The sequence below is a fragment of the Podarcis melisellensis genome (genome assembly GCF_964234715.1).
Source record: "Podarcis melisellensis genome assembly, chromosome: 10".
NCBI classification, from domain to species: Eukaryota; Metazoa; Chordata; class Lepidosauria; order Squamata; family Lacertidae; genus Podarcis; species Podarcis melisellensis.
Window position 1 is genome coordinate 41,341,357 of NC_138542.1, and position 23,666 is coordinate 41,365,022.

The 23,666-nt window shown below is 41.1% G+C and overlaps 1 protein-coding gene and 1 long non-coding RNA gene across 3 annotated transcripts in view; one reads left to right on the forward strand and one right to left on the reverse strand.

The window, feature by feature from the left end:
* The window catches only part of CFAP54 (cilia and flagella associated protein 54), a 116,439-nt gene that overhangs the window by 51,358 nt on the left and 41,415 nt on the right, over positions 1-23,666 (forward strand). Inside the window, exons 27-40 of one of the 2 annotated variants that reach the window (XM_081928506.1) lie at positions 597-719; positions 2,092-2,226; positions 2,918-3,017; positions 6,060-6,143; positions 7,227-7,353; positions 8,193-8,256; positions 10,573-10,688; positions 11,592-11,822; positions 13,171-13,313; positions 16,434-16,631; positions 18,561-18,730; positions 20,519-20,746; positions 22,776-22,999; positions 23,104-23,236. In XM_081928506.1, the coding sequence (XP_081784632.1) occupies positions 597-719; positions 2,092-2,226; positions 2,918-3,017; positions 6,060-6,143; positions 7,227-7,353; positions 8,193-8,256; positions 10,573-10,688; positions 11,592-11,822; positions 13,171-13,313; positions 16,434-16,631; positions 18,561-18,730; positions 20,519-20,746; positions 22,776-22,999; positions 23,104-23,236 (2,076 nt within the window). The remainder of the gene's footprint in view (positions 1-596; positions 720-2,091; positions 2,227-2,917; positions 3,018-6,059; positions 6,144-7,226; positions 7,354-8,192; positions 8,257-10,572; positions 10,689-11,591; positions 11,823-13,170; positions 13,314-16,433; positions 16,632-18,560; positions 18,731-20,518; positions 20,747-22,775; positions 23,000-23,103; positions 23,237-23,666) is intronic. The other variant, XM_081928507.1, reaches the window with a different exon arrangement.
* LOC309379406 overlaps positions 1-23,666 on the reverse strand; it is a 356,632-nt gene that overhangs the window by 29,258 nt on the left and 303,708 nt on the right. The window lies entirely within an intron of this gene.

Sequence of the window (23,666 nt, forward strand, 5' to 3'; positions counted from 1 at the left end):
GTCCTCAATCAGATAAGCGTGGCTTTTGGATGGAAGCTAAGATCAGTTCCCAACTGTGGTGGCCAGACACTATTTTAACTTAGCAAAATGCAATGTTCTTTCCCATAATTGTATGAAATGCATTGATTCCACAGATCTTTTGGTCAGGGCATTAGATTTTGGGTGACTTTACATGGCAAGCGGCCACCGTGGATGGGAGCCGAACTTAGCTTTCATTTAAAAGTGCCACCACTCATCCTCTGCTGATGTGTCTAGGAGCCCAGTGGAAGCTGGTGAGTGGTGTTAGTGTAAAAGCAATGGCGGCAACAGAGAAAGCATGCTGCAGCCTTTGCAATGCACCATACACAGGGCTGGGACAGGCCCTGGGTGTGTATGTGTTGTGGAGGTGGCGCAACACCATGCCAGGTTCTGTTCCGACTGAGTCCATTGCTGGCCCTCGTGGGGATTCATGATGATGCACACCTTTGTGGGAACATTGTAAGAGGCATCAAAATTGGCACAGGGCCAACTCAGCATCCCTGGGGGGTTCATTTTGACTCATCAGTCATGCAGTATTCTACTACTGTGTTGTTAAATGGCCATCCCTGTATTTTCAGATTATCATTAAGTATCTTACTGTTCTTCAAGAGATGCCATTGTCTACTTTTCAAAAAAGATCAACCGCATGCTACGAAAGCCTCCAGCACATGATTGCTTGCTCTTGTTATTTCACAGTAAAGGTATTTGTTGCATCTAGAATTTATTATTTGGTTTATTAACGAAACCATGGCTAACACAAACGTTTGCTAGTGTTATTTGTGAACAGGCCAATGTCAGTGCTTGACAACTCTCTCTAGATTCTTAGATGCTTCTGCAAGATTTGGATATTTCCTTAAACTTAATAGGAATGCACTAGAGAAGGATTCATTGTGCTAGGTCAAGCAGAATCCTTCACTGTCCCTGATCAACAAGTTGTCAACAAGGCCCTTAATCAACACGATGAATTGAATTTACTGCAAACAATTTTGGGGTTTCTTGCACACACACAAATTGTGGTTCAATTTTTAGAAGGCATCAGTGAGGGTTTGGTGCCACCATGTGGCCAAAGGCAGGAAAAGCAACGTTTAGAGAAGCAGAATTCCCATCACGCAATTTGCTTTGCTACCTTAGATGAAAGGCTCATTCACCATTACCGCTCCATCTCCGCAGGCATTTAAACATTTTTTCCTACCTATTTCCTCTATCTTATTCATTTCTAGTTTAAGACCTTTTTGTCTCCCTCAGTTTTGTGTAGTCAGAAGTTTCGTTTTTTTCCACCCCATATTTTTTTCCTCTCAGACTCCTGTCTTCCCCGTGGCTTCCCTGTTCCAACTGCCATTTTGTCTCCACTTTCTCTTCATCTAAAAAAATGCATGCATGCATGTATGTATGTATGTATATTTATTTAGATTTATATACCACTTTCACATAATAAAATAAAGGTTAAAAACATGAAAATGAGTAAAACGAAACAGCAAAACAATAATCCCCCTTCCCACAGACCCATTTAAAAGGCTGTAGAATATTAATCAACCAAAGGCCTGGTTGAAGAGGAACATTTTTGCCTGCTACCTAAAATATATATAATGAAGGCGCCAGACAAACCTCTCTGGGGAGAGCATTCAACAACCACGGAGCCACTACAGAGAAGGCCCATTCTCATCTTGCCACCTTCCAGACCTCATGTGGATGAGGCACACAAAGACACACACACACACACACACACACCAGATGCTGATGATAAAATGGGCTATAACCTGCAAAATTGTGCTGTAATTCATGAGCTTGGATTCAGAGGAGTGTGAGGTTGCTTTTATTCATGCAAGGGGGCTTTTATTGTTCCTTACCTATACCCCCTGTGAAATGGTAGTTCTCTAATGACACCTTCCCTGCCCTCCTCCCCATGTAATGTGCATACAGAAGCACTTTGCACCCACCAACAAGCTTTTTGGATCCAAGCATTAGTTTTTAAGATGTTATAGTATTCTGTTTTTACAGTATTCTGTTGTTGAACTTGTGGCTATCATACCTTTACCTTTATCACATGGAAATAAATATATATATATTCAATAGGTGCTGCGCTCATGGAAAGAATATGAATTAGCAATAGTTGTTGTTAACTATGGGAAAAGGTTGCTGGATTGTTCACAGGGAACATCTCAGTCGGCTGTAACTGCAGAAACAGGGGATGAAATAATAGAAGAAGAGGTAACTGTCCATACTTTTCATTTCCTCGTTTTGGATATTAGTATCCAATCAATGGCTTCATTGGGAAGGGATTAACTGAGTTATTTTGTTCGAAGTGATTAATTGGTGGGTTGAAACCGACCAATACGAACACAGCCCAGTAGCTATGTATTATGACATGCCATGTGTTTGACCGTCACATTTCTGCAGTTGAAGCAAATAGGAAAACCGGAAAGATTTATCAAAGGCTTACCATTGGTGGAGGTTGTTCAGCTTGATTGGTCACAAACTCTTTAGGTCCAAATTAACAAAACTCAGTGGTTTGAAGACTAGCTATAGCTTAAATTAGAATTTGGCAACCTTCTGGGGCTTTTGTGTTTTTTTACATGATGGTACCAGGATAGTGCCGCAGTGCGGCTCAACCTGGCTGCTGCCCTCCACTGTCTGGATAAACAGGAGCAACACCATTGTCAGGAGGTCAGTAGTGCAGCAATGCTCCACTAAAACAGCCACTCTTGTATGGATGAACCACAGGCTCATGTTTGTAAATCGGATGCAAATGAAATGTCATCTCTTTTCAAAAAAAAGAGGGAGAAATATTAGCTATTTGTTTATTTTACAATTAATCCTGTATTTACTGTTGTGATGGTGCTTCAGCTTAGTCGAGTGCAATATAAAGGGAAAATAATAATTTATTAACTGATTGTTATAGACTCCTTCCAGAAGGACAAAGGGCCAAATAGCTATGGCTGAAAAAGTAAATGAGAACTTAGAAGCTCTGGAAACCAACATGCTCAAACTGACGAAACCAGGTAGATTTTTAAATGTGTATAATTTTTTAATCTTATGCAATCTCTACTAAGCCTTTTATATTGCATGTCTTAAATATTGACTTTGGGTTTTTTGTTTCCTTTTTTGAATATGAAAGAGAGATAATGTAAAATCAATATTAATCTAATTTCTGTATTAATCCACTGTTGGTATTACCTTTAAATATAAATCTGTCACTTAGCAGACATAATTGTTTTTTATAATCCTTTATTCTGTTTTTATCAGAATACATTTTCAGCTGCATTATGGTAACTGATTTCTTCAAAAACATACTAGTCATGACATTTGAAAAGGCTCTCAAAACTCAAAAATTGCTGCAAAACATCTTAGGTATTTCCTATACGTTTGTATTTCAGCAGAAAAGGTGCTCAGCCTGTAGAAGTGATATATGTATTTTTTTTGCATTTTTATTTTCTTGTTGCCACTGGCACTCTTTTAATGAAGCGATGAGTCATAAATACAGTCGACAGAAACTATATAAAAATACACAGCATGGCATTTGCAGTGGGTGTACTCCCGATAGCGCAGTTTCCCTACAATCAAAGTGTTAACTTGAGAAAAGTTTTCAGGAGTCTGCTGTCCTATCATACCTGGGCTCATGGCTCCCAGGGAAGGCTGTGGTGGAGAGTGAGGAGACCCTTCCTGGAAGGATGGGTTCATGTCCAAAAGAGCAGAGTCAACTCAGATAAAGCAGATTCACAGGCTTGCATCACAGTATGTAGAAACACAGAGGGAAAGTCTTTCAGGGCTGCTTGCTGTGGTGGCTTTTGGTAAGAACTCATCCAGTAAGAGCTGCCTCTCTCTAGCTTGTTGAAGTTTTCTGAGAGCTGGCTTGTCAGGCCCTGCTGTCAATTAAGCCCCTCTGAGGATCTGTTTGTGTTTCTAAAAGGGCTATTGCCAGATTTACATTTGCTGACTCCTGTTGCATAGGGGCAGTGAGGAATGCATGGCGGAGGTGGCCTGTGAGTCTCAGGAGTCAGGTTAAGCCTTATCCTCTGGCCTCAAAGATCCTGGAATGGGGGATAATGGTTCCCTGAGGGATGTATTCTCTCCCTCTGAATTTTCTTCTGAGCCGGAGGTGGGATTGAGACTAGAGAACATGACATCTGCTCCATTCTAGCTGACCTGCAAGGTTGTGGTAATTTGGAGAATGGCTTCTGGATCCTTCACAACCCCTGTTTTGGAATAGTATATTTTTAGCTGAGGGCTTTAGTTTTGAAAGGCCATAACAACCAGAAGCTATCTGTGTTTATTCTGGAGTTGGTCATAGAGTTAAAGGTGCAAAGAATTACAGCATTAGTGATCGGTACAGGTAGGTGTCATGTCCCAGTTTATTGGGATAGTACAAGCCCAGAACTAGAAAGAGGAAGACCCTGCTGTTGATCTTGGTAGTAACTTAGGATGTTTAAGAGGAAGCAGTGGGGGCAGACAGCACTTCACCCCTTGAGATCACTATGCTGGAAAATTCCCAGAGAGCAGCACAGTGGTACCTCGGGTTACATACGCTTCAGGTTACGTACGCTTCAGCTTACAGACTCCGCTAACCCAGAAATATTACCTCGGGTTAAGAACTTTGCTTCAGGATGAAAACAGAAATCGCACGGCGGCAGCGCAGCAGCAGCAGGAGGCCCCATTAGCTAAAGTGGTGCTTCAGGTTAAGAACAGTTTCAGATTAAGAACGGAGCTCTGGAACGAATTAAGTACTTAACCTGAGGTACCACTGTAGTTTGGAACTCTCAGTGCAATGTCACTCTATACCCTTTAAGAAGCTCCTGCAGCCAATCAGAAGCTGCGGAAGCCCCATCGGACATTCGGGTTCCAAAAGAACATTCATAAACTGGAACAATCACTTCCGGGTTTGCGGTGTTTGGGAGCCAAAACGTCCAAATTCCAGGGCATTCGGGATCCAAGGTAGTAGTTGCAGCTTTATCAAGCAACAGCGAAGGAAATGTTTCCCTTTGCCTGGAGCAGAAAGTTATTTGGCACTTACTTTATGGCTGAAGCACTGTGGGAGGAGACTCACAGCTGCCAGACAATCCCCAGTGTTCTTCCCCATACTTTCTGCCATGGGGAATGTCACACAGCTGCTGGCATTTCCATCTTTGTAGTTCTCATCATGCTTCCCAGAGGCTGATTGCATCCTTGCCCATGGTGAGTGAAAATGTGAATACTTGTGGATGTGGCACACTCCCTAAATCCCTACTATCCATTGTGGTGCCCTTGAAAAGGTGTTGGATCTCCCATCAGCATTGACCTTGATAGCTTAGGCTGATGTAGTCTGATGTAGATGCCAGCGTGGTGTAGTGGTTAAGAGCAGTGGGCTCGTAATCTGGTGAACCGGGTTCGATTCCCTGCTCCTCCACATGCAGCTGCTGGGTGACCTTGGGCCAGTCACACTTCTCTGAAGTCTCTGAGCCTCACAGAGTGTTTGTTGTGGGGGAGGAAGGGAAAGGAGAATGTTAGCCGCTTTGAGACTCCTTCGGGTAGTGATAAAGCGGGATATCAAATCCAAACTCCTCCTCCTCCTCCTCCTCCTCCTCCTCTTCTTCTTCTTCTTCTTCTTCTTCTTCTTCTTCTTCTTCTTCTTCTTCTTCTTCGTTCAGAAGCATCTAGGTCACCCAGGTTGGGTACTATTGCTACAGAACAATGGAGGAGATGTCTGAGTATTACCCAGGCCTTTGGCTAATTAAATAGTCTATGACCTTTTAAACTGTATGTCTATATATGTATGTCTGTGTGGGATATTGATTTTGTTTGTTACTATGTTATGTATTTCTATGTTATGTATTTCTATTGTAAAACACCCTGTGATCCTCAGATGAAGGGTGGTAATAGAAATTTAATAAATAATAACAATGTGCATAATTTAGCTCCAAATCTAGTCTGTTAGGTTTGTTGGATTTCAGTGGGGTTTCTACCATTGAAAACAGTAGCTCTGAAAGTGCTTAACGTTGAGTAGATTGTGCTCAGCGTATATAACCTTTATGTATTTTTTATGCCATTGTTGGATTGTTTCCATCTAGGTCCGGATCTGACAGGAGATGAAGATGTTTTGCTCTTGTATCCTGTTGTTTCAAATTGGCAAACGAAGAATGCTCATAAGGAAGGTAACCATTTTAAAAGCATACTGTTTTGTTTTTCATTTAGTATTCTAACTGGTATCTTGAAAAATATCAACAAAGTCATCCATTTTGTGCAAGTAGAGCTTCTCCCTCTCCACTCCCTTCCCTGCCTGCTCTGAGGAAAACCCCAGGACAGAGAAAGGGCTGTCCTCAGATACTTACTTTAAGGTGGCTGGCTGTGGAATTCATGTCAATCCATTTTGCTGATTTACCTTCAAGTATCAAAAAAATTTTCTTCCATTTTGTTAGTTCTTATCCAATGAACTAACGGGGGGGGGGGGGGGAATTACACAGGGCCCCAGGCCCTTGCAGGCTGCTCCTGAGCTTCCACTTTAGTGAGGCGTGGCTAGCACTTCTGAACTCAGTAGCTGCCAGCCCAACAATATGGCACCCTTGCTCCAATAGTCATGTTCTTGGCACACAATCTGTAATTTGAAGAAAATCCCCCCCCCCCCAGTGCCTTCTCTCCTGGTCCAGGAGCTTAGAGAGGCAGTCATGGTTTACCTCAATCAGCACTGCACTCCAGTGCTGTGTACTATCCAGGTTAGAGGGCTAAACGCAAGAGCCATCAAATTCCTTGGCCTAGTCTGATCCCAAGGAACCGTTACCACTCTGAAGAAGCAAGGACTGTACTTCATATGGTAGCAAAGCTATGGAATATTGTAATCTGAGAGCTTTATTTAGCCATTCCCCAGAGGACCCTCACATCCACCCACCAGTGAAGCCAGTGGTTGATCTTGCCATGTGGGGCTGTGAGTCTTGACAGCATAGTGACAATATAAGAGGCAAGATTATCAACCTAAGAAAGGCATTAAGTCTTGGAAAAGATTAATTGAGTTTGTCCTCAACTAAACTCATTGCTCTTGCATTGCTCTTGCTCCTGCATTGCTCTTGCATTCTGTCCAACTCATCTTATCCTTTTGAGAGGGAGTGTCATAAACTAGGAGTTAGAAGGGTTAATTCTATTTTTACAACTTTCTAATGAGTATGTTTGTGGAATCCTCTAATAAAAAGCTGAAGCAATGCTAAATGGAAGATATTAACTATGATTATCTTATAAATACGCAGTGATGAAATTCAAGAAGAGCCCTCGCTTCCTTGAATATTTTGTTAAGCTTGTGTACAAAGCCATAACTGAAGAGAGATTTTCACGAATACTAGAATGGACTGATGATGTACTAGACTACCTTAAAAAGTAGGTGCACAAATTTAAGAGCAAATAACTGAAATTATTTCATCTCTGAGCTTTTCACTGAAAACATCCAGCAGGTCATGTGGGCTTTGTTATTGATGTTTGTACATCTTGAGAAATAATGGAGCGTGCCTCCAGGGGTGGAGTCAAACTGCTGCATTAGCAGCACTGAAGTGATCTCCGCAGAGTGTAAGCCTGGCCAGTGTGGATTGAGGTCCTGGGTTGCCCAGATGACATGACCCCCCTCTTGACCCTGAGGATTTGATCCAAAGGAAAGCAGAGCAAGAAGTTTGGCACTAGCTTGGCTGCAGGAATTGCCAGAAGAAGGTCTACAAGGTGCCACCCAACTGCCTTAGGGACTCCCCTCCAGATCTGGGTAGGGTTTACTCTTTAGCCCTTTCTTCTGCCAAAGATATCCTGCAAGGCAGCAGAAATTAAGGGTCAGAGTTTTCCTTCTCCTAGACGGGCTACCTTCCCAGGTTGAAGAACTCCACCGAAACATAATAGTTGTGAAATTACTCACTGCTTTTCCTTCAATATGAGTTTTGTTTGATATTACCATACCTTCAGAGCTCCCAAACACCTCCACCATTCACTCAAGGATTCTGGCAAGTCCTTCAGAACTCCAGGGAAAAGCTTAGGACTCTTTTCATCATAGGGCACCCACACTCAGCAATTGTTATAGCTTGTCTGTTCCTTTCTAGTTACAGAAGCTCATCAGAATTCTGTCCTCTGTTTATGGAGTTAACGCCCTTTCCTGCAGAACCCCTCCATTGAGGACAGAACATGTACATACTGCTGGTTGTGTCTCCTCACAGTAACTTTAATTTCCTTGTTCACAGACGGAACAGATTCTTTCTAGGTATCAAGCGAGTTGCTAAAAAAGGAAAAAAAGGTCGTGCAACAGTAAGTTGTATAATATTAACTCACTTAGACTTATCTGATGTGATTAAAATGCATTAATAATAGCTTACGTCTAGAGGAAAAAAATAGATGTTTATATATGTAAATATAGTGTTCATATATTTTGGACATGCCGTGAAACACACATATATGATTCTAAAATATTGTTATGTTCTTTAAAATGCCAATATTGCTGATCAGGAGCTGATATTAAATTAGTGTAAACTATAGCACTGTAGTAGAAACTCCGAGGATTCTCCTTAATAGCTGAGCGGTATAAGAGAATAGAGGGACGCAGGTGGCGCTGTGGGTTAAAGCCTCAGCGCCTAGGACTTGCCGATCGAAAGGTCGGCGGTTCGAATCCCTGCGGCGGGGTGCGCTCCCGCTGCTCGGTCCCAGCGCCTGCCAACCTAGCAGTTCGAAAGCACCTCCGGGTGCAAGTAGATAAATAGGGACCGTTTACTAGCGGGAAGGTAAACGGCGTTTCCGTGTGCGGCTCTGGCTCGCCAGAGCAGCGATGTCACGCTGGCCACGTGACCCGGAAGTGTCTCCGGACAGCGCTGGCCCCTGGCCTCTTAAGTGAGATGGGCGCACAACCCCAGAGTCTGTCAAGACTGGCCCGTACGGGCAAGGGTACCTTTACCTTTATAAGAGAATAGGGATAACGGCTTTCATGTCGTAATTGACTTAATTTATAGGTTGTTACTTGGGAAAGTAAGTTAATAAATAGTGTGGAAAATGAATGTTTCTTTTTTACATAATAGAACATAACTGGAAATATAACGTCCACCCATCCATTTTTTTGTTTCTTAATAAAATATGTAAACCAAAGCTCTAACTTGCCAAAGGTTTTTCAGCGTTGAGTTGATGATATATTAGTGAGAACAATCTATATATCTCTTAAACCTGTACAGTGGTACCTCAGGTTAAGAACTTAATTTGCTCCTGAGGTCCATTCTTAACTTGAAACTGTTCATAACCTGAGACACCACTATAGCTAATGGCGCCTCCCACTGCGTCTGCGCCGCTGCCACGCAGTTTCTGTTCTCATCCTGAAGCAAAGTTCTTAACCTGAGGTACTATTTCTGGGTTAGTAGAGTCTATAACCTGAAGCGTCTGTAACCCGAGGTACCACTGTACTTTTAAAATGAGCCTTCCAAATAATCAAATTGTATTGAATTTGTCTTAAATAATAATCACGTTATAACAAGATAGTAATAGTTCAGTGAATATGCTGCAAGGCTTTTCATACATTCAGAATCTTAATATGTTGTCAGCCCTATTTAAACTTGCATGGAACATCAGAAAGATAGCTTATTTCCAGGTATGGCAACAACATAATACAGTGTTACCTCAGGTTACATATGCTTCAGGTTACATACGCTTCAGGTTACAGACTCCGCTAACACAGAAATAGTACCTCAGGTTATGAACTTTGCTTCAGTATGAGAACAGAAATCGTGCTTCTGCGGTGCGGCAGCAGCAGGAGGACCCATTAGCTAAAGTGGTGCTTCAGGTTAAGAACAGTTTCAGGCTAAGAACGGACCTCTGGAATGAATTACGTACTTAACCCGAGGTACCACTGTAATATATAAATACATATACAGTGGTACCTCGGGTTACAGACGCTTCAGATTACAGACTCCGCTAGCCCAGAAATAGTACCTTGGGTTAAGAACTTTGCTTTAGGATGAGAACAGAAATCGTGCTCTGGCGGCACGGCGGCAGCAGGAGACCCCATTAGCTAAAGTGGTGCTTCAGGTTAAGAACAGTTTCAGGTTAAGTATGGACCTCCGGAACGAATTAAGTACTTAACCTGAGGTACCACTGTAGTACTGAAATAAACTGAATAACTGAATAAACTGAAACTAACCACAAATACAGCTGTGGAGGTATGCAGGGACTGCCCTCTCCCTTTCCTCCAATTGTACTGGGTATTGAGCTTACTGTAATGTCAAAAGAACCTGTCTTCTCCCACTGGAGAACAAATTTTGGTTGGCTACCAAGACAAGACGAGGTTTGTTTGCTTTCGCAAAAGGATGCTGCTGTGTATCCAGTTCCATTTTGGAAATACAGGGCACCACTCACCTTTCAAGAGCTGTTATGGTATGTTGTTGTTTATTGTTGCTGTTATTATTATTATTAATAATAATATTTTGTCTTTTCCCCCAGACTGAGACGTGAGACAGCTTACTCTGCTATGTTTTGTTGCTTAATTCTAGCATATGTTAGATACAAATTCTAGCAGACATTAGATAAAGACGTTATAGGTTCATGGTATAATGCACCGAAATGATAGCTCTTACTATTTTCATTCAGACGTCAGGGTCACCAACATCCAAGAAAAAAACAAAAGCCAAGATTTCCAAGGAAAAAAAACTACCTAAATATCCCACCAAACACCATGGTGTGGGCAAATCATCTGACTGGCAAAGGTAATTCAGCTGTTTTATGTGCTCTAATTAAGATTTAACTGGATTTCAGTTATGTCTGTTATTTCTGGATATGGCCTATCACATTAAAGAGATTAGAAACGGACATTGGAAAACATTTTTCTTTAATTTTAACTAGGCTTGAATTGGACTGGCTCAGATTAAGTTGAGCTATTTCCCCTCCAAATCAGGAAAGAACTAGAATTTAGGCAAGAAATCCAAAATGGATCCTGTTGCACCCTAACTGGGGACTCGGTCACTAACACCCCCGTCCACCCTATCATTGTTGGATTGTTTGTTTAATAAATTTCTAATTTGTTGCTTCAACTTCGGTGTAGACCAGTGTAGCTACTGAATTCCCCTCCAGATTTCAATAAAGCAAGGTCTTGTTCACATGTAACGCCCAGCCAAACCATGGCTTAGCAGGAACTAGCAAGTGTGGGGGCTTCTTCCCCAGTCATTCTGCTGCTACGCTGTGCTTTAGTGTGTTGTCTGAATCCAGGCTTGTGATTTAGCTCCCCAGACAAACCACGATCTATAAATCATAGAACAAAGCTTGGCTACATCTTGTGGTTTGCCGGGAGAGAGCTAAAAAAAGAGTCTAGGTTTGGATGCCACATTAAATCACATCATGGCTTAGCTCAGTGCAGTAGCAGAGAACAACCAGAGAAGAAGGAGGTGGCTGTGCTCACTCTCAAAGTCCATGTTTGCTCTTTTGTGCTAAGTTTTGGTTTGGCTTATCATTACATGCAAACAAGGACAAGATGTGGCTGTTTTTACAGTTTCAGAATTTTTTTTCTTTCCACTTACAGCCATTCTGTTGGGATTATTGTGAATTGTTTATTTTGGGCAACACAGGTCCACCCCCCTGTAATATAAATCACTCTTACTGTGGTTTTTATTTAGGCGAGAAAAAGAAGAATCACGAAGAGTAGCTATGCAAGTGCTGACACAAAAGCTGAATTTGCGTTCTAACGTCTTCTTGAAACGAAAGAGATGGCGGCGGGTATATGTTGAAGAGTTGCCGTGGCGATCTCAGCTGAACATTTACCTGGCAATTGCCCACTTCAATTTGTTTAAAAAACGGATAGAAGAGTTATATTCCATTGATGTTGATTCTTTGAAAAATCTGAACAGGTAAAAATGGATAAATGTGATGATTTTTAATGGCATAATCCAACAATGCCCTAGCAGCCTCTTTTACCTCCTGTCCTGCTGTATTCTGTGTTTTCCATAAACAAGAACTGTTATACTTCAGTGGAAGACGTGTACAGTTCAGAAGACTGATCTTGAAACTCTTGTTCTTGTGGCGTCTTAGCAAACCACTCCTGATGGGAAGCTGCTTTTCCCTTGTATGTTACCATGACTTAGAAGAAACAAAAGTTATTGGCCTATTAGTGGAGTTATTCCCTATTAATTACTTTTTGGTAATGCATCTCTCCTACTTTCTCTTTGCTTAGAATTACTATGAACTTAAAAAGATCTGAAAGGAACAAAAGAAATGTACTTCAAGGCTTCAGAATTCTTTTTCAAACATACTTACTAGGCAGTGCTTTCTTCTTCATGTGCCAAGTTCTAGTGCTTGATATGACTTTCGCAACTCTTCATCCATTGATATGAATGGCCAGACAGGGTTACTCTGAAATAATTCCACTGAAGATTTGCTCTTGCTGTTTCCCCAGCTGAGTCTTAGTGTTTATGTGTTTGTCTGCCCCACTTCCAAGGAGCTAAGGATAATGGAAGTGATCGTTTCCCCATTTTATCAACTGGAATAGAAACTGAGCTTTGATTTCTTAACTTTTGCACGTTGGTTCCAACCTGCAGCTATATTTATAGTTTAAACTCTTTATTTTTTATTTTAGTTATTCAATTCCTGGCCTGCCTTTCCCCAGATTTGGTGTCCCCATGGTGAATAAGAAAATAAGAGTAAAATCAATAAAACCTGTCTTGAGAGATAACTAATATCACCTCTAGTTGTTGTTATAATAATTATATTTATACCCCATCTTTATCCCTTATGGGATTCAAGATGGTTTACAGATAGGAAAACCAATAATTAATAAGCAATTAAAAATTGATAGAATTAAAACTCAATGCATATATAAAATGTATTAAAACCATACAATAAATTACAATAAAAACAGCACAGCTGTCAGTTCCCAAAAGCCTGTTGGAACAAGAAAGTCTGGTAGAAGGACAACAAAGAGGGAGCCAGTCTAGTTTCTCAAGGAAGGGTGTTGCAGAGTCTAGGAGCAGCTACCAAGAAGGCTGATGGCCCATGGCTCACGGCTTCACCAGAAAATCCACACTGGGTTGGAAAGGTCACATGAAAGCAGGAATTAACTGAAACATTCAGCATAGTGCTGTAAATATAAAAAGAATTCAAAAGTATTTGCAGAATAATAAAGTTGCAATATTGTTAGTTTTTATGTATTTGATATCTCTTGCTTGCTCTTCTTAAATAATGAAATGTTTTGTTTTGCAGTTATCATGAACTAGACCCCGACGCCTTCTCATTAATCAATTCAGGCACTATAGTGGTGGCAGCAACAACAGAGGAGCAACTGAAGACTTTTCAACTTCCGTATTTTAAGAGAACAATATCAGGAAAAATCCGTAAAAAAAATGGTAATTGAATTAAAAATACGCAATAACAAGATAACTGTAATCTTGCATATTAAAATCCATCAACCTTCGCTCCTGTTCTTGTCCAAAAAATTAGGACATATAACAGTAACTATTTGGTTTCATAATGGATTTGTTTTCAATTTGTATTTCTTATAGAATGAGTTTAAAACAACCTTCTCCCTAGAGTGTAGTCCAGCAGATGGGTAGATACTGTCATCTGTCACCCAGGGGCAGGAAATGCAGTGTTGAGGGAGGTGGTTGCCTTGCTGTAGGCAGACACTCCCCCCCCCCATTTTCTGCCGCCCTTCTAGGCAGTTCTATTTCTCCTCCCTCGTTATTAGTCTCACTTTTTGAACTATTTTGTGCTTCCCTGTTCTTTTCTGCTTGTTGTTAGTGAGTTTCTGAGTGATTTTGAACATATTTTTTCTGTCAGCTTTTGGTCTTCTTCCTTCTCTTCTTCTTCTTGGCAGGTTTGGGTTTCTGTGTGTCAAGGGTTGTTAGTTTCCTATATTCCCATCTGATAGACTATCTTTCAGGAAGAAGGGGCTGTTGGCTTTATGTGTAAGAAATTTCTCCTAAGATCAGAGCCCGTCCTCTTTCATGTGGATAGATTGGCTTTCTGATTTTTATTTATTTTATTGCAATGTTCTTTTTTTCTTGCAGTGTTATTTGTTCTTAGCTTTTCAAATTGTCAAAATTGTTCAGTTCCTTTTATGTGTCAGAGAAGTAGTTTTTGTGTATTTTTGCCTATTTGCACTATTTTGCACTTTCTTATATTCTTATTTTTATTTGTCTGTCACCATTCTCTTGTTGGAGCAATCTTTTGAGACAAAATGGACTGTGGTCTCTACATACAGTGAGGCAACCTGCTTCCAGAACTCTGCATTTTCTGCCTGTGGGTGACAGATGGCAGTAGCTACCTATCTGATGAAATATTCTCCAGGAGAAATTTATTTCAGGTTATGCCAACAGCCACTATTATTGGGGTTAGCTGTTGATTCTCCTGATTGCAAGCATTGGGCCAGTGGCAAAACTAATGCATTATGAGTACGTAATGTTACTGAAGTGAATTCAGATGCTGATGGTGGGCGGGCTTAGTTTGATTGCATGGTGAAATATCTTCTGCATTGTTGTGCACCCAAGTCCTGGCTTTTCAAAATTCACAGACATTTTATCTTGCTGCTGACCAATTGGCATAGTTAGTTTTGCATGAGCTCCACATGTATTCCTTCCCCTGTGTCTCTTTTGTCTGTCTTAGCCAGTGCTTTATATTGTGCACCCCTGACCTCCTCCTCTAAGCCTTCATCCACTCTGTTCTGATGCCCTGTAGTTTGAGGTGCATCACATACCACTATTAGTTCTATATCTGTTCTTGGGACTCTTGCTCCAAATATGCCTGGTGTTTCTAATAATGTCTGCTTTCTTGACTTCAATGCTATTGCTGCTGCTTCTAGGATTTAAGTTATTGATCCTGTTTTGATTGCCTGCCTTGCAATTCTTACTGAAGTTTTATCCTGCCCATCTGTCCCAAGTTTCTATCTTAATTCTGCCTGTCTGTCTGATTCTGCCTGTCTGTCCCAGACATGGTCTAGAGATACCGATGGACCATGGGATAGTCCTTTTATGACATAGCTATGGACCCAGTAGGTCATACTCTATTCCTAATTTAAAGCAATCCTAAAAAACAATGCATACAAAGAAGGGTTTGTACAGCCTCTTTAAGGAGCTTGTTCCTTTGCTGTTTAGGTTTAGATTTTTCTCAATGACTGGTCTTAAGACATGTCATTTAAATCACATTGTCTATCCTTAGGGGACTGGTGAGTAATTTTCCCTCTTCTTTCTGACATTCTTAGAAATATTTGAAAATGGTCTGCATGCTTACCATTCTCTCTCTCTCACTTGATTCCCACCCCAGCCAAAGCATGCCCATTTCCTCCTGTTAGTTGCTTCCTGAACTGCAGTGCTCCAAGCTTGAAGACAGTACCGCCAGAGGAAATCTTAAGTGTGCTTAATAGAACAAAATTAGAAAGCACAAATCTTCACATTGTTTAGTCTGTTATTCATGTAATCCTTATATCTTTCTTATTCCGTTGCATGTTCATATGTGGTTATTCTTTTTGTATTTCTAGTTCACACTGTTGAGAACAACACTTCTTGTCCAGTTTAGGAGTAATGTGAAGACAGAGGCAAACAAAATAAAAGGGTGTCTCTCCGTATTACTTTGCTAACTTTTGATTTGGTGATTCAGTGCATTTTGTTATCAAATTGGGTTGGTGGTGGAAAATGGAACCTAATGGATTGCAAGCATCAGTTTATCTGCTATTTGGAGACTGATTGATTTGGAGGCTTAGCAAGAGTCAGAATATTCCTTGTGGCTAACTTGACAAAATGGCTGATGAATTCTTCAGAACAGCCATAAAATCCAGAATGAAAAGCACTGCAATTGATTCCAGAGAATTGATCTAGTATTGATCTGTTTGTTTGTTTATTGCTTGTAGCTGTGTGCATAAGCACGTAGTTATGTAGTCAGCTAGGAGCATATGTTTAAAATAATTCAACCTCTTCAAAATCTTTCTCTGAAAGAAATAGGGTTTAGATCAGAACACAATTATTCATCCTGACAATTGATGGCTTTTAAACAAGCTTATCAATACTATCTTTAGTTTAAGTGAGCTTTTTCGGTTTCACTGTTTGCTGCTCCAGTCCTGCCTTTCTTTTATGAGGGTTTCCAGGGCTGCTTGGTGTAATGGCAAAAGGAAAACACAATTCCAGTGTCTCCTTGTTGCATTTCATAGGCTCGAATAGCCCTTCCACATCTGTTGACGTCCACTGCAGCAGATGTAGCCCTGTCTTCCTCTTGCATCACTTGTCAGGCGCAAGCTAGGGAATCAGAAGCCTAGTCATTCAGTGCAAGAACAGTGAACTCAGCCATTCAGCCACCAGAGCAGCTGTGAAATATGGTAGGACCTGTCACTGTTTTTTCAGATGGGCTTCTAGTTTGGCCTTTTGATAAGCTAGGGGGTACTTACACAATTCTGGAATCTCGAAAACACCAGCCCTGAATATTCTGCAGCCAACAGCTCATAGCAAGTCAAGACTTCCTTGCTCTTCTTTGCTCAGACACACTTGATTCCACCTCCCCTGTCTTCGATTCTGGTCCTTCCATGCCTGCTTCTGACCCCACTTTACAAAGTGCTTCTTCAGATGCTGTTTCCAGCTCAAGCCTACTTGACCACAGTAATTGTCTCACCCCTGAAACTGATGCCACAACGGATCCCACTGATCTTTCCCAGCAGTCATCTTCTGCCTCAGATTCAGGTGGGTTACTACATATTGGACAAATGTCTAACAGCTGTTGAGTGGTTCCGTGATCTGAGGCATAAGGATTTCCCATCAAATACATCACTAACCTATCACTTTTGCAGAAGTTCCATCTAAGGACTCACTATATTGTCAGGTGCTCCATTTCTGTGTCAGGTTCTAAGCTTATGTTTCAGGCATCAGATGAGGATGAGATCAGGTGATTGCCAAGTCTTTGGATAGATGAGGATTCAAAAATAGAAGTTGTCAATGCATAAAGGAGCATATATAAAAGGCATTGCGGAACAGGACAAGCTGAAGAGCATACAAGGATGTCAGGACGTGTTATTAAAAAATATAGTAAAAAAAAGCCATCAATTTGCTTTCCTTGGTGATATAGTGGACAAGACTAAATAAAGAGCATCAATGAACCAGAATGCTATATGGGAGAAAGGGAAAAATGGCAGTTTCTCCATAGTCATCTAGAGCAGTGTTTCCCAACCTTGTGCCTCCAGCTGTTTTTGGACTACAATTCCCATCATCCCTTGACACTGGTCTTGCTAGTCAGGGATGATGGGAGTTGTAGTTCAAAAACAGCTGGAGGCACAAGGTTGGGAAACACTGATCTAGAGGGTTCTGCTAACTGTTCCGATACATCTTCAGTTCCTTTCTCTTACCAGATGGCCTCACCAGAGGAACTGACACCTGGCCCTCAGTGCTGTCATTCTGAGACTCACAACATTTAACACTCAGCTTGGAGGGGGGCAGATATGATCTCAGAAAGATACAGAGTCTGTCATGATCATGGGAGTGCCCACCAGAGAAGGCATGAGGCAGACCTTTTGCAGCTGAGGCCAGATGTCCAAGCTGAGGGCAGATGTCGCTTTCTGTAGCTGCTAGCTCCTTTTGGGGTATTGGGATTTCTGGTTGTAGGGATCTTCCTCCCAAGGAATCTCTGGTTTAGCCATCTGTGTCTGGCATCAGAGATGTCTTCTCAGATGAAGGGGTGTGGTCTCTGGTGCCTGCAGGCTCACACAGCATGGACCGGGGAGTGAATCTATTCTCAGCATTCTAGTTGCCAGAGGTCTCAGCCCCCAATGAGTCCTGATCCAAGGCCATGATGGAGTCTACTCATTCCAAACTTGTGTGATTCATTGAATTATAGATGTGCTGATTAAAATCATATCCTTTGTAATGTTTATATACATTCCAGAATGTTCTCGAGCATGTTTCTTTCTTGTATATTTACAATAAAACTGCAACTGTTCCTTTAGTATTAACCAGTCAATATAACTATGGACTAGAAAGATTACTTCTCACAGTATGTAAATAGAGAGAGGTCTGTAGCTCAGTGGAAGAGCATCTGCTTTAGATGCAGAAGGTCTCAGGTTCAGTATTTGGTATCTCCAGGCAGGGCTGGGAGAGATTCCTACCCAAAGTGCTGGAGACCTGCTGCCAGTCACTAAACAGCACTGACCTAGTTGAACCAATGGCTTTGCAAGCCAGTTTCCACCATGCCCCAGGTTGCTCTCAACAGTAGGTACAGTTCTTATGTAGGCCTCCTCTTTTGGGGTGACTGGTTTATGGGCTGTTGGTCTCCACACACTTGGGTCCAGAGCTCCTGTGTCTTTCCTGTGGAAGAAGGAGGCTCCACGTTTCCCCATTTTTCATTAAGGTTGAGGCCCTGTAGCTGTTCTCCTTCCATCCCATCAGGCATACAGATAAGAGGACCCCATCGTGCTTCTTTTAACACAGGTGGGGAGCCTCCAGGCAATGTCTAAACATGGTCTTCTCAGGCGTAGGGATTGGGGCCTACTTAAAGGTTATGGTACTGGCAAAAGACCGTTGAGTCCCTGCAGCCCATCTTATTAACAGGTCTGGAAACTACTCATTCTGATGTCTTTGAAAATGTGTCCTCAATTTAACTCAAATGTTGTTTGTTTTTAGATCCATTATATTTTTCTGATCACAACATTAAGCCAGATGAAAAAGAAACCCCGCGACCTCAGGGACTACCTCAGGGATATGTTACCGTAAAAGAACGTGAAAAAGCGCAATCTTATTCATCTTTGCTGGAGCATTTTGTTAAAATCTTTCTACATTTTAGAAGAGCGGCGGTAATGTTTTTCTTGAATTAATGTGTTTATGTTATTGTATTAAAATGTCTCTACCAGTTTCAATAGGTGATACAAACATTTGTTTCTTGTACTTCTATTAACTTCCTCTTCTATTCCAGATCTCAGTAGTGTAGTCTAGTAGAAAGGGCTCAGATCATCTAGGTCTTCCTAACCCTTTAAAGCAGGAGTCTGAGAAAGCTTGGCAGCAGCCCATCTGTCATTCACTCACTTTTGTCACCTCTTTGCTTCTTAACCCACTCCTTGTGTCAGTTAGGACAAGAATCCTCCAAGAGATGACTTAGAAGGCTTTTTCAGCTCTAATTTATATTTTACCTCTTTTCTTTTCCTAACAATTCATGGAGGAGAGTGTTCGTTACGTGACACATAAACCTTTGCACACATTCCCCCTCCCCCATCTTATTGCTGAAACAGTGAGGGAGTCCCAGTATAACTTCAAAAACCATTTGATCCTTCCTCAAATACTTCGGCGAAAACAGCCATGAATAGCCAAACCTCCTGTTCATATTCCAGCAGGGGAAACACAATTTTGACATACAATGAGCATTTTTCCGTGATGTGCAAACAATAACAGTGGCCCTAGGTGGCAGTGCTGTCCAGAACTATGGCTAGTGGCCACCATCTTTAATGGGGGGGGGGGGCTTGTAGCATTGTACATATCCCACATATCTCTGGAAGAAGCCAGAAAGACAGCAAGAAGCCCTTTAGCAAACACAGAGAACACTCCTAAGCATTTTCACGCTAGAGAAGGTGGAAGGCCAATAATGAGTTTCTGGGTAGCCTGTTGCCTAGATGCCAGCTTTCAGACCAGCAGGAGTTTTTTCCTAGCTGGAAATAGTACCTGGTGCATACTTTCTAAAATAGGAATCAGAAGAATTCCTTTTCTTGGTTTCTCTTATTGTATTTACTAAAACCTTTTAAAAGGCAACACCAGAATTATTTACAGTAGGTAGAACTTTGTTGCCTTTTGCTTTAAGTAAATGAATGCAGCCATAAATAATATGGTAAATGCAATCTTATATTGGATTGTGCTGTGTTTTCTGAATGGCCCCTTCAGGGAGCACAGTACACAGTGCTATAAAGCCCAAACCTCTCCTTAGAAGGGACTTGTCCAGCTTCCTAAGCACATGCTGTTCTACTGAGCACAGCCTAATACCATGTAGGCTCAGAACCTCATTTCTGTAATGATTATGTTGCACAAAGTGAAGCCGCATTCATAATGAAAGTCACCACTTCACATGCATTAGATCAGCAGCATGGAAATATGTTAGAAATTATAGCTAGGGAATGTACAAGTGGAAAAACACCAGTAAAATATGAATAGGTTTTGTGAATATATCTTGAAATGGCTGACAAAGATTATCAGAAAGCTGTAGTTTTAATCACTGTCTGGCTGCTTGGCTATAGAAGGCTCTCTCTATTTATTTCCTTTTATTTTCTGTTGTTTATTTTCAGCAATAGCCAACCTCTCTCCTCTCAGTTATTTTCCTGTGTATGAATTGGATATTTTTGTGTTCTCAGCTGCCTGAGAATTCAGTGGGGTAGTCTGCATGCTATAGAGGGAAGTTTGTATCCTTTTTTTCTATTGAAAAGTAAGAATGAAGAAGTAGTTAACATATTTTCCCGTCTATAAGACACCCCAATATATAAGGACCCCCTCCATTTTTGGGGACTCAGTTTTAAGAAAATGGTTTGTGTTTTAATGCTGACACCACTGAGAAATCTCCAAGCTCCACTCATCAGACTTGTATCTGACACTTTACCATCCAGGTTTTAGCCTACCGTGGTGGCCACTGGACGTTGCTTCAGAATGTGTGCCGAGACCTTTGGACCTATACCCAGGAAGCGCAGTCAATTATTAGACATTCACAATCTTTTCATGCACCATTTCCTATTACCAAGGAGTTGTTTCATGACACCATTTGGCTGCCATATTACATGGCATCAGATATGTTGCTTGATATGGTGGTTGATCTGCAGGCTACTGATTCTGTTAAGGTAAATATATTTTATTGAGGTTGTCTGCATACTGTATTCAGCTTCGTTTCTGATTTACAAGCAGCAAAAAAAATGTATTTTTACTAAAGGATTTTTTTTCTTTGTTCTTGTTCTTGGCTTATTTAAACCTTTCAGCTACTATCCAGTGTACAATTTATATTACAATATGGCTTCTAAAAACACAAACCTTAAACAGGACTAGCTAATCTTTTTTGGGGGGCCACATTGATGGATAGCCACCCCTTTGAGGTCTGCATCCCAGTGGTTGATGTGGTTGGTTTATATGTGTGCATACACATATTGCACATACATACATAAAGACCACTCACTCATACTTGCCACATTTGCACATTCACCATACAAGCAGCATACACATACATTGCACAAACTCACCAGACATGAAATCACTACTCGTAATACACTCATGCATAAAGACACCTACACACACACACATACCATTTTCAGCACTTTCATTCCAGCACTGGGGTGGGCGTGGCTGAAAATGCTGCAGAGGTCATTCTCTTTGTTCTAGAGGTAGAAGTGCTGCCTTTTAAAGAGCAGGCTAAGGACTTTATTTCCAATCTTAGCACTGTGGCGCTTAGCACCAGGATTGCAGATAAAACATAGTTCTGCCTCTTCTTTATCTCTAAAGAGCAGACAGATCAGTCTCTAAAGAGCAAGGAAAATGCTTTATCTTCCAATCAGATTGGAAGATAGAGCTAAAGGGGTTGATGGGTCACTTCCTGTGGCTTGGACTGTGGGTTAGACTTGCTTGCTTTAATCAAACGTTCGATTTGTGGTCATCACATGTTCCAAATTATTGTTGTTGTTGTTGTTATTTGTATACCACCCGCAAATGCCAGGGCAATTCACAAAACAAAATAAAAACAAGAACAAGCACATAATTCAAATCACACATTGGTATTTTTCAACTTCTGTTTTCTAAAATGATATAAAATTTCTGAGTGTTGTATTACGATGAATTGGAAACAATGTTGTTTGGGATATTAAAAAGAAGGATAGGTCTTACCTGAATAGTAGATTTATTACTTGGGAGAGGAATAGCCCAATCCAAATCCAAAGACTTCATCGTCCACCGTAATAAATGGTGTGTGTACTTGTGTATGTGTAAAACCTGAAAGATCATCTCACCCCTTATATAACAAATTGATTGCTGCTCTCTGCAGGTGAGGACCTTCTGCACACATCTTATCAGGAGGTCAGTTCTGCACAATGTAGACATCAGGCCATTAGTGTTGTATCAACTACCCTTCAGAATTTCCTTGAATATCAGTTTGGTGGTATCTGTGTTGTGTTTTTGGCATCTACTGAAGACTTCCTCCCTAAACAAGACTGTTGAGTTGAGGTCTTTCCCAGTCTTACAGCTGCACTGGAATTGCTATTAAGATTCAGTTCAGTTTTAGCAAACAGCCATTACACGCATAAAAATAACAACAACAATGCTGCTACTAATAGTGGTTTACATTTCTACTCCCCAACCTTTTTAGGGGATAAATCATTTCCCATACTCCCTTTAAATTTTGTTACACGAATTTATAGAGCCTTAGTAAGAAAATTGGATGTTCTAAAGGATATATACTTCTCTACATCAGACAACAGAATACAAGATTTTTAAAATGTTTTTATCTCTTGTATTTTGCTGCCCAGAGTGCCTTTTGGAGGAGGGGTGGCTATAAACAAAACGAAGAAACAAACAAATGGTGCAGCTGTGCAGCTCAGGGGAATCGAGCACAGGAGTATTCAGTGTTGTGCCCTCCAGATGTTGTTGGGCTACAAATTCCATCCCTGACCGCTGTCCACACTGGCTAGGGCTGATGGGAGTTGCAGCCCGAGAACATCTGGAGGATACCGCATTGACCACCTCTGATGTTCTATATCCAGAAAGGCTAGTTGAATAGATTTTTGAGGATAAGAAAAGCCTGGCTCATTTGCAGAACATTTATGAATCACAAAAGAACCCAGCGCATTTGGAATCCTTGCTTTACTATTCTCCGTTTTGAATTTATAGATTGTTGAAGCTGAAGGAGATTTCTGTGTTCCAAGTTGTGTAGGCGGCATAGCTCAAGATGAAGGCGGTTCTAACTTTTCATTTGAATATCCGTTTGATGATATCTGTGTTGTTGATTTGCAAGGAGTACGTAATTTGGTTCTGCGAACTATTGAGCTTCTGTTTTTTTTGAAGAAGTGGGAATCACTAGTATACATAGCCATGCAGTTCAACACAATTACACAGTAAGTAACATATGTGCTCTTTTTGAAGGGAAAAATGTGTGTGGTTTTTTTTAGAAATAAAATGTTAGCAGTTTTTAATTTTGAAATCTATCTGATTTTTCTAGTGAGAGATATACAGAGCAATTGATTCCACTGTTGGTATATGCTCAGAGACAACTGCAGGAAAGAGCACAAGTCCGTGACTCTACTACCTCACACCCTAAATTCAAATATCTTGTTACTGATACCGGACGCAAGGTGAAATGTTTTAGATGAGCTTACTTTGAGTCCTACATGTGAAAACTTGGAGGCAGACAACATTTCCACATGCCCCCTCATTCTAAAGTTCCAGGAGGGAGTGGGGGTCTGCAACAATTTAAAATACAACATTATAAAACAAAAAAACACCGTCACCAAAAATACGATGGGTCCCCAATATATACATCTCAGGTGTGGAGGACCAGGGCAAAGATATGTGACTTAATGGTGGAGGATAGGTAGGAAATAAATTTCTATACTGCCCTTCATCTGAGGACCACAGGGTTGTTTACAATATAAAAGGTAAAGGGACCCCTGACCATTAGGTCCAGTCGTGGACGACTCTGGGGTTGCGGCGCTCATCTGGCTTTATTGGCCGAGAGAGCCTGCGTACAGCTTCCGGGTCATGTGGCCAGCATGACTAAGCCGT